Here is an 11450-nt window from a genome sequence, read left to right as displayed (position 1 = left end):
TTTTTTTTTCATCTTGCAAAAACAAGACTCGTTAAAAATAACTGCTCTTTCCTGGCATCTGTAATTCTCCAAGTGGCCAATTTAAAGCCAGTGATTTTGAAATGTGCTTGCTCTGGAAGGGGATGCTAAAGGCACACTGGATGCATTTGTTTGTAAATGGATGTTTTTCTTTGTAGATTCCTCAGAGGTCTAGAGTTGTGTTTTCGATAGTGACTCTTTTTGGATATGTCATTATTAATTAAATCCAGTAATTGGCCTTAACCATATATAACAATACTAAAAACATTCTTCATTTCTTTTTCTAAAGTACTACTCACAAAATTCAGAACTTTACAGTGTATTTTCATGTCCATATTAAGAGCCTCTGTTTTATGTGTTTTCTGATACTGCTATGAATTATGTGACAATATTTCTAGCTCAGCTTGTGCTTGTGCTGATTGGCCATCAACCATTATCTTCTATGTGACCAAGGTTGTGGTGATTCACGCCCATTTGCTGTCATTTGTGGAACAGATGCTGAAGTACATGAGTCAGCTTCCCTCAAAATTATACCTCCTTAATATATATTCTTTCATAGAATGTCTATTAGTTGTGAGAAGCTCTTGATCTAATCAATGCTTGTGTGCTGATGAATGGGTGGACAGTGTTTAGTAGTGAAACTGGAGTTTCAGTTGAGCTATAATTAGAGGTACCTTGTATTCACAGTGCCATCTCTCCAGGGTCCAGTGCTCTGTCGGCTAGACCCTTATTAACTTTCCACAAACTGGTCTGTTGGAGTCCTCAAAGGTCCTGTGAAAGGCCAAAAATCATTAAGATTCTCAACACCGTTTCATTTTAATTGCTTGTTGACCTGTTGACCATGACAGCGCTCATATTATTCCATACACACTGCCCTGCTAACCCTTCCCAGCTCAGGTGTCAGGGAGCATCAACCGAACATCTGATGACATACTTTTAAACTTTATGGAAATTAAGGCCTTTGTGCTTGTTCAGTTGGCTTTTGAGTTTAAAAAGCTCAAATTATAACAGAGCAAATGAGCTAATATTCACAGAAAGGAGTCGCTTGAACCTGAGGAGAATTTCAGGGTCTTGCCACCACATCTGAAATTAGATTTTCAGTCAAGGTCTCAGTTGGAGAGATTGCTGTCAGCTGATATTAATTTTACCTTGGCTCTGGTATGTGTCATAAAAAGCAGGGAGATGTAAAGCAAAAGAGTGTCAGGGATGGTTATTCCTCTCAGCGTGAGACTGACAAATCACAAGGGAAAGAGAAAAGCAAAGGCATTGGAAATATGAAGCTAAACTTATCATGCATGTATTCAAATCTATGCCATTTTTTTCTACAGGTCATCAGCTCCTTCACCCTCTTTCAAATTATTATTTTATGTGGCTTCATTTACAAGTAAAGAAGGAAGGTCTGTGTAAACTCTGCTCTGGGTCTAGCATTAGCCTATTTGTTTGGAAATATCACTTGGTTTTCAAAATAGCTACCATATAAGGAAATGATGGAATAAAGCCGTATGTCTTTTTAAATGGACTTTTATACTGTTTTGTTTTCAACGCAGTAACGGCTAAAAGACACAGTTTGTCACAAAATTACCTGCAATTAGTCCTCATTAGAGTTAGGAAGCGAGTTCCGCCTTTGAAAAAAATATCAAGACCGAATAAATTTCTTGAATTTCGGTTTCATTAGGTTCTCAAACGTGCATTCTTTTGCGAATGCAAACTGCTAACTTACCACAGCAACGCCGCTACTAAACTTACAGCCCAAAACATACCGCGAGAGCAGTGTGGTTTGATTTCAGAACGATTGACTCTTTTGAGCCAGTTTCTTTTATTGAATCACAGTGTTGCCAGATTGGAAATGTCCAAGTATCGTACCAGAAGCTCAAAATTATCGTATTTGGAAGAAAATTATAAGAATACAGAATACAGCTATTGATCTAAACCAACAACTTTTTGACACGACCTGCAAATTACCACAATAGATAACTAGGCGTACTGTGTTTACATTGGACGTGAGCAGTGCGACAAAATACTATAGAAACCATTATAATCAGTGACTGTTTGCAATGGATGCGACACGACACATCACATCCCCGACAGTAAACTGATGCCTCGTTCTATTTATGACGTATTAAAATTATTTTTAACACTCGCTTTGTCGCGTCCAGTGTAGACAGACTTTAGCTGTTAACTCCACATCTGAGCTGCTGTCATCGGAAGCCTGCATGTTGCCAGATGTTGAGGGGGTCCTTGCCGTCATGGACCGCAACAGTGCTTGTTGGCTTTAAAGCAGGGCACCCTCCTGCATTCTTAACACACTCTGAGGTGTGCATGAGCTCATTTAGAGTGTCTGTAATGAGCTGATTTCGTGTGAATATAGAAGCCCTATGACTACAACTACCATCATTAGAATTGTCATAAAATTATGAAATTATCGTGCATTATGGGATTTTTTTCATTATTGATCGTACATCGTAAAAAGGTCAAAATTATCGTACAAATACGATAATTATCGTACGTCTGGCAACACTGTTGAATCAATACATTGCTCTAAAACAATACTGGATTCCAGTGTAGTCCGGTTCCCGAAGGAATGATTCTTTTTAGTGGACCAAAAACACACAGTGCGACCAGTGTAGTAGGATAAATATTAATGACTCTTATATGTCGATTCCCTTTAGTGAATTAAAATCATACAGCGCGAACAGTGTGGTTCCTGAATCGTATTCGAATAAATGAAGGAATGAATGAATGAAACATTTTTATTTAATATTTTAAATTAATCTGTACTTAAAAGGTCTGTGAAAATTATTGGAAGTTATTTTAATAAACTTTTGGAATACGTGAATTTAATTCTGATATTTTATTTCTGTTCTGTTGATAGCATTTCCAAGAAACTGCTAATTTTTCCCCCCAGATATCTAATTCTCCAATGCTTGGTACAAATTCTCAAAGTGAATTAATATCTGTAATGCAACAAGAAAATTGTGTTGCACCTGTGCTGCTCTCACAGCGGTAAAAACATATCAGTGTGTGATACAACTGGGTAGCTCAAAACTTGACACAACGCTGGTCAGTATGCTTATCTCAGAGGCACATGCAACAAAACCAATCAGAGGAACCTCCACACACACTTTCATATTCTGGACCCACTGAAGTGCACCCAAAACACACTTTCAGTTTAGCTGATTCTAATAGATATTTACACAGATGCAATCATGTAAGTCTGGAATATCACAGCCTACGTTTTGATCTGATTCTGCCCTGTGCTCTAGGTGCTGAACGCGAGTTTGGATGACGGGATGGAGGCGGTTCTGGAGGATCTAGGTGGACCTGTGGCCTCAATACTTGCCAACAACTCAGTGTTATCCAGGGGTCTGGTGCTGCGGAGCTCAAGCAACCAGATCTCAGTGCAGTTCAGCAGTGAATGGCCCGCTCAGCCTGGCTTATTACTTCTGCGGTATAGAGGTAACATCTCACTGTTTTTTGCTATGTTTTTAATGATTTGCCTATATGTTAAAAGGAAAAAAATCTATTTGCTAAATGATTCTTACTAAGTCTGGCCTACAGAAAACAGATATTAGTACTGATTGGTTTGTAGAATAATGTCGTGGAAATAAGCCTCAGGAATAAAACATAATTTCTCATGCTAGAGTCCTTGAGGGATTAGATACTGATGGTACTCCTCAGTGTAAACATGTTGTGAGACAGACAGCATCTGTCTGTTTGGATATGTGTGTGTGTGTATGTGTCTACATGGGCAAAGAAATGTCCTAATACACACTAGACATTTATTTTCAGGCAGACAGCTCATTCAGAGAGACAGAATTGTTACATGGGCAGCACTCAGAGACATCACTGTCAGCAAGACATACAGACATAAAAGAAAAAACAGGTCTTTGAACGGTATATGTAGCTAATCAGAATCCCTAATGTCTGTGTGTGTGTGTGTAGCTACATATAACGTTCTAAAGTTTTTTCTTCTTCTTGTGCTTACCAAGGCTGCATTTATTTGACCAAAAATACAGTAAAAACATAATTCATGTGAAATATCGTTATAATTTAAAATAACTGTTTTCTATTTTAATATATTTTAAAGTGGAATTTATTCCTGTGATGGAAAAGCTGAATTTTTTATTAATTACTCCAGTTTTCAGTGTCACATGATCCTTCAGAAATCATTCTAATATGCTGATTTGGTGCTCAAGAACATTATAACACATTATATGGTGCTCATGGTGTTATAAATGTCTTTCCTGCCACTTTTGATCAATGTAATGTGTCCTTGTTGAAAAAGCATTCATTTCTTAAAAAAAAAAAAAATATATATAAACTATATATAAGATCAACTCATTTTAAAATTGTGCTGAATTTTTTATTAATTACTCCAGTTTTCAGTGTCACATGATCCTTCAGAAATCATTCTAATATGCTGATTTGGTGCTCAAGAACATTATAACACATTATATGGTGCTCATGGTGTTATAAATGTCTTTCCTGCCACTTTTGATCAATGTAATGTGTCCTTGTTGAAAAAGCATTCATTTCTTAAAAAAAAAAACTATATATAGACTATATATAAGATCAAATCATTTTAAAAATGTTGATGCTTACGTGAACTCATCCTTCGAAATCCCAGCATCCTCTGGGTTTGGCAGCCACCAGAGATTAAGTTGCTGGCCTGTTGAGTTTAAATGCAATTGAAGCACACGTGAATGGCACTCCTGCTGCTAAACAGAGATCGATAGTGCTTGTCCCAGAGAGAGATTAAATGAGAGAGAGCTATAATGCATCGCTGTGCTCCATTGATATTTATGCACTGGGGTTAAATGCTCCGTTCAAACGGTCAAGGGCTCAATAAATGCTATTAAGGCAGAGAGATGCAGCTCAGAGGCATGAAGAGCTCTGATACACTCGCAAAAGCAGTCAAATTAATTAACCATTTGGTATATGATGACCTCACCATGATATGATGCTCTTCGGCTAGTAGTTTACTCATAACATCTAGATGAATGAAACAATTAATGGTCACACCAGAATGCAGATATTCAAAGCAAAAACCAGCAAATAGGAAAACAATAAAATATTTACTGATCAAACCAGTTTTGCTTGCTGTTTAAATAGTGCTGGAATATTTCAAACAAATTATTGTCATTTTTTTCAGTACAAACACCCCTCTTTTATGCAAATTATTATAGTTATTACTGATGTTCAGATATTATTTCATGCCATTAAAAATGGCAAAAATGTAAAGAAATGCTTATATTACTCCACTGGCCATGGAGCAAACCAACCCCGTGACGTCACACGCTGTGATACTGCAAGATGGCAGCACCCTTGCTCCAAAACCCACTTTAAGACTCAATTTGCTTCCACTTAGAATATTTTTTTCAAGCAAAAATAATATGTTTTTGATTATATACTTCTGCATTTAGTGAGTGGCTCTTTTTCCACAGATAGACAGATTGGATTAGAGTTACATAAAACCCTGGCATCTGTCGGCCTTAACCCCCAAGCAGCGAATCTGCCCTGCTGTGCTTACAACTTAGTAATTATTAGTAAAAACTAAACAACTGGGCATTATGGAACATTAATCGCCATGGAAACAGAGACAGCAGGGCCAGTTATTCACAGCTGGTGAGATTGGCTGTTGCTTCCTCACATTTAACCTGCACCTGATCGGTTTAGTGACAGATAAAGGAAGTCTGGGTCAGATTTAAGCATCTGCTTTCGGTCTGTTTGCTCTGGTCTGTGTTCCTGTGGCTCAACTGCACTAGCAGCACTAACATCAAAGGTTCAGTTACCAAGGAGCGCAAATAGTGATAAAATGTGCCTCAAATGCACTGTAAGGTGCTTCAGATAAAAATGCCATTAAATGTAATTGCTGAATTAGAGGTCAAATGTCACAGAACTTCTGCTCATGTTGAGAGAGCCATGCTTTCAGTGTATGACTATTTCTAACAAACAAATTCTGCCACCTTCAACTACACTTCAACAACAACAACAAAAATCTTATTTAGTATTTTTGTCTTATTTAAATATCTAACGATACTTAAATCAAGACGCACTTACTTGAGAAGGGAAATTACATAAGGTATTAAGTCTTGTTTTCTGAAAAATTAAAAACGAAAATAAAATAAAATAAACTTAATTCAATTGGCAAACAAGATTATTATTCTTACCCTACTGACAAATACATTTTTTATTGTTTTAAGCATAAACTTACTTAATTTTGGTAGATTTTTCCAAAAACAAGACATGACATCTAATAGCTCTAATAGTCATTTTACTTCATAGGGAAATGTATCTTGATTTTAAACACTATTTGTAATGGAAAACAAGCTAAAAAAATTGATTAAGCATATACATTTTTGCAGTATAGAAGTTTAATTGCTGCATTAAAGCTCACTGTAAGTGTCTAATTTCTATGCCACAAGCATCACCCAACAGAATTAAAAAAATTATAGTTATTTTCAAATACATTTCATATACAGTCAAATACCATATTCTATTTCTCTCTCTTTCTCTCTTCAGCATTTGCTCTGAGTTGTGCATCCCTGCAGGCCCCTGAAAATGGTGAAGTATCAGTCACTGGTCTTCAGGTGGAGGGCGTGGCCTATTTCTCCTGTCTGATTGGCTATCAGATCCAGGGCCCCTCCTCTCTCACATGCCGAAATGCCACCACACCATATTGGAGTGGCAGAGAGCCCAGGTGTCAAGGTATGAGAGGACAAGCTAATACTACGCCTGCATGTACTGCCTCAAATTGCTACACATCAAAAATTATGACTTGTACTTTGGTTTCATTTAGCCTAAATGTTATTCTTTTTCATTAGTCTTATTAGTTTTTGGCAGTCTGTTGGAAATCTGTGCCATGCATAATGAAAATGAAGGAAACTGAATACAGCAAATTCACAGCAGTTTTTCTCTTTCTTGTCTTTCATGCCTAGTTGCTTGTGGGGGGATGATGAGAAATGCCACTCAGGGTCGTATCGTCTCGCCGGGGTTTCCAGGAAATTACAGCAACAATCTGACATGTCACTGGGTACTGGAGGCCCCTGAGGGCCATCGGCTCCATGTTCACTTTGAGAAAGTGGCACTGGCTGAGGATGATGACAGGCATGGGCTTTGTGTTTTTTTACTTAAAGGGATAGTTCACCCAAAAATGTTCCAAATGTTCCAAACCTGTATGAGTTGCTTTCTTATGTTGAACATAAAAGAAGATATTTTGAAGATTGCTGGGAATCAAACAGTTGGTGGTTCCCATTGACTTTCATAGTATTTCTTTTCCTACTATGGAAGTCAATGGGAACCACCAACTGTTTGACCACCAAATATCTTCTTTTATGTTCAACATAAGAAAGCAACTCATACAGGTTTGGAATGGCATGAGGGTGAGTAAATGATGACAGAATTTTCGTTTTTGGGTGAACTAACCCTTTAATATTCTCCAAAAATTCTCCAAATTCTATAAAAGTGAAACCTTTTTTTAGTGGACTAACAGTTGAAACCAGATGCATTAAATTGATCAAAAGTGAAAATTTCTGTTTCAAATAAATGCTGTTGAACTTCCTATTTGAGCAAGGATCCTAAAAACATTTGTCATGGTTTCTGCAAAAATATTAAGCAGCACAACTGTGTTGAACATTGACAATAGTAGGAAATGTTTCTTGAGCAGCAAATCAGCATATTAGAATGATTTCTGAAGGATCATGTGACACTGAAGACCGGAGTAATGGCTGCTGATAATTCAGCTTTGCCATCATTTTATAATATTACTGTTTTTACTGTATTTATGAAATAAATGCAGCCTTGGTGAGCATAAGAGACTTCTTTCAAATCCCAACTTTTGAACAGTATGTACAAAGTAAATATATAGATTCAAAGGAAAAATGTTCCAATATTATCAGGCCTATTTTCAACTTAAAAAATAATTGTTCATACATTCTCCGAAAAAAAGGTACAAAAGCTCTTATTGCAGTGGTCTCTTTACAAAAGGTACTCTTTTATACCCTATATACCCCTTAAAGTTACATATTAATACCTTAAACTTACATATTAGTAACTAAATGGTACATATTAGTACCTATTGTAAAGATACTGCCCCAGTGACACCTTTCTACCTTTTTTTTTATATATATATAAAAGTTAAAAAAAATGAAATGATCTGTTCAAACATTTACTCTTTAGTGATGCTGACTTCCTTTTGTTTGTTTTCAGGCTCCTCATAAAGGATGGGAATAACATTGACTCTCTGCCCCTGTATGACTCATATGCAGTCGAGTATCTGCCCACTGAGGGGGTCACCAGCACCGGCAGGCATCTGTTTGTGGAATTCACCAGTGATGAGACGGGCACATGCACTGGCGCTGCCATTCGATATGAAGGTACAAGGACTCTTCTGTATTTCCTGAATATGAATTCATGTCTTCCAGTAATTTAGCAAAAAAGCTTGTTCACTTCTGCCTCTCATTAGTTCTGGTCTCTATAAGGCTTGAACAAATCTGTTACAGCAACTGAAGAAGAGCAGAGAGGGCCAAATACCATAGACGTTACCTAGAGACAAAAGATTTCTGGGTATATTTATAGAGATACAGGTTCACCGTCACCAAGGAGTACTGACAAACAACATCCTACCGAAATAACACTATAAATACTAGATTGTTAAAGAATGCAAGAACTTATATAATGAGTAGCTTGATTTTATTTTATGTCACTTTGGATTAAAGGATCTGCCAAGTGTATACATCTAAATGTAAAAATATAGTTTTTACTGTGAACACTGTTATTTTTTTTTATATATTGTATAAATGTTAAAGTGATTCCCAAAAATGAAACTTCTGTCATGATTTTTTCACCCTTAAGTTGTTCCAAACCTGTATGAGTTTATTTCTTCTGCTGAACACAAAAGAAGATATTTTGAAGAATGTACATAACCTTACAGTATCTGATCCCTATTGACTTCTATATAATTTTTTTCCAACGCTATGGTAGTCAAAGGCTACCAGCAACAGTCTGGTTATCAACATCAAAATATCTTCTTTTGTGTTCAGCAGAAGAAAGAAACTCATACAAGTTTGGAGCAACTTGAGGGTGAGTAAATGATGACAGAATTTTCATTTTTGGGAAAACTATCCCTTTAACTGTGAGGTTTTTTTTTTTTACAGTTTTTTTTCTGCATGTTTTACAGCATTTGCTCAGGGCAGCTGTTATGAGCCCTTTGTGAAGTATGGAAATTTCTCCACAAGTGATCCTGCGTTTGGAGTTGGTTCTGTGGTGGAGTTCACCTGTGAGCCCGGTTATACACTGGAGCAGGGCGCTGTTATTTTAGAGTGCGTAAATGATGAAAATCCACAATGGAATGAGACGGAACCAGCCTGCCGAGGTGATTTTGTGTGTGATGTCTGAATTATAGTCTAATCTTTACTTCATTTATGGTAATGTTTTCTCTGATTTCATTTTTGTTTTTACATGCCATTTGAAGTCGATATGAAAACCAAATGTACTCTTTTTGTTCTTAAAGGGACAGTTCATCCAAAAATGAAGTTCACTCTCCTTCATGTCATTCCAAACCTTTAAGACTTTTTAACATTTTGAAGAATGTTTATTTTTTGTCCCTATGATGAAAGTCAGTGGGCTAAAATATTGTTTGGATCTTCTTTTGTGTTGCGAAGACGAAAATAAGTAATATAGGTTTGGAATGACATGAGGGCGTGTAAATGATGACAGAATTTTCATTTATCAAATATTAATTGTAAATATTCGTATTTACAAATTGAACACACATGAACGTCACCACAAAGTCGTAATTTCATTTGAAAAATCTGAGTTGGGGGTGTGTCAGTGAGAAAACAATCAGATGCAACGTCTGCATTAATGGTAAATTTGTTAAAAATATGTTTTTATTTTTCATTTGCAATAAAGTTGCATGTACAAATTCTCATAGTACTGTACAATTACAATATATCAAGATTCAAATTTATAGCATCTACACAAACTGAATAAAAACATAAAAAGCAAAATCACACCCAATTCACAGTCTTTCTTCATCATTTTATAGATGTAGAGTTAAAAGTTCATGTTAAATTTTATGTAGAAATGGTATATTGCCATCTTGCTCCCTCCAAAGTGATTTAAAAGTGCCTGACGTCGTAATTAGGACTTTCTAAATCGTTAATACTAACTTCCCAGGAAGACTTGAATGCACCATTTGTTTGTTTTACAGCGGTGTGCAGTGGAGAAATAACAGATTCAGCAGGTGTGGTGCTTTCTCCAAACTGGCCTGAAGCATATGACAAAGGCCAGGATTGTATCTGGGGTCTACATGTGGAGGAGGACAAGAGATTTATGCTGGATGTCCAGGTGTGAGTATCTGAACCTATATGTATGTGTGTGGACAGAAAGGATAGATGGTTATATTTTAGGACTGTCTTTGTGTAGCTAAGTGTGTGTGTGTGTGTGTGTGTCGCTTTTTTCCTCTAATGAGAATGCTTTCATTTCTCTAGCATTCAGTACAGTGTGTAATGACAGCTGATTAATTGATTTAGCATAGACATGGAGGAGAACCCACGGACTTATTAACACTCAGCGCTAATGAGCCCTCAAACAGGTGCCAGGCTGAACACCTGGATAGGGATCACACCTGCACATGTTACTTCAAGACAATGGAGCTTCTTCAATATCTTTGTGACCCACTATGGGATGTGCACTCTATTGTATTGAGGTTTGATTGTGGCATCTTTCATAAGTAGCAAAGATCTGAGGGAAACATCAAGGTAAATAATTTTTGATCGCTTTTTAAATAGAAAACCACAATTATTGGTGGGTTTTGGGGCATTATGGGTGAGTCTGGAGTTGTGTGGGTTGGTAATAGAAGGGTGGTATGAATTGGTTTGGGATGGTATAGGTAGGTTTAGTGTGAGATGGATGGGTTTTGGTGGTATGAGTGGGGATTAGGGTGGTATGAATTAGTTTGGATGGTATAGATGGGATTTATGGAGTTATTGGTAGGTTTTGTGGTGGTATGAATTGATTTGGGGTGGTATAGGTAGGTTTGGATTGATATGGGTGGGATCTGTAGTGTTATTGGTGGGTTTTGTGATGTATGAGTGGAGCTTAGGGTGGTACAAATTGATTTTGGGTGTAATAGGTTTGGAATTATATGGATGGGCTTTATGGAGTTATTGGTGGGTTTTGTGGTGGTATGAGTGGGAATTAGAGTCCTATAAATTAGTTTGTGGACTTATTGGTGAATTTTGGCGCTGTATAAGTAGTTTTGTGATGGTATGGTTGGGTTTTAGGATGTATTGGGAGTAAGAAAGTTTATGTGTGATGGGTAGGTTTGGCATAATCTAAAGAGATTGTTTTGTCAGACAAAACCGTTTTTGCAAAGAGAGAATGTGGCATTTTAAAACCAACCTACTCTATTTTACTTATTATTAAAG

The 11450-nt window shown here is 36.8% G+C and overlaps 1 protein-coding gene and 1 long non-coding RNA gene across 2 annotated transcripts in view; one reads left to right on the top strand and one right to left on the bottom strand.

Moving 5' to 3' along the window:
- Positions 1-1876, bottom strand: part of LOC107578301 (uncharacterized) — a 16855-nt gene extending 14979 nt beyond the window's left edge. Inside the window, exons 1-3 of the long non-coding RNA XR_001608333.1 lie at positions 1739-1876; positions 1601-1640; positions 693-789 (exon numbers count right to left, since the gene is read on the bottom strand). This is a non-coding gene — a long non-coding RNA (uncharacterized lncRNA). The remainder of the gene's footprint in view (positions 1-692; positions 790-1600; positions 1641-1738) is intronic.
- Positions 1-11450, top strand: part of LOC107578197 (seizure protein 6-like) — a 41428-nt gene that overhangs the window by 23759 nt on the left and 6219 nt on the right. The window contains exons 4-9 of the mRNA XM_016264181.1: positions 3282-3474; positions 6541-6726; positions 6957-7125; positions 8227-8393; positions 9197-9391; positions 10232-10370. Of these exons, the coding sequence (XP_016119667.1) occupies positions 3282-3474; positions 6541-6726; positions 6957-7125; positions 8227-8393; positions 9197-9391; positions 10232-10370 (1049 nt within the window). The remainder of the gene's footprint in view (positions 1-3281; positions 3475-6540; positions 6727-6956; positions 7126-8226; positions 8394-9196; positions 9392-10231; positions 10371-11450) is intronic.

Source organism: Sinocyclocheilus grahami, unplaced genomic scaffold, assembly GCF_001515645.1.
Source record: "Sinocyclocheilus grahami isolate Dianchi unplaced genomic scaffold, SAMN03320097.WGS_v1.1 scaffold32.1, whole genome shotgun sequence".
Classification (NCBI taxonomy): Eukaryota; Metazoa; Chordata; class Actinopteri; order Cypriniformes; family Cyprinidae; genus Sinocyclocheilus; species Sinocyclocheilus grahami.
The sequence above is the reverse complement of the archived record's forward strand: the minus strand, read 5'-3'. Positions and strand labels throughout refer to the sequence as shown.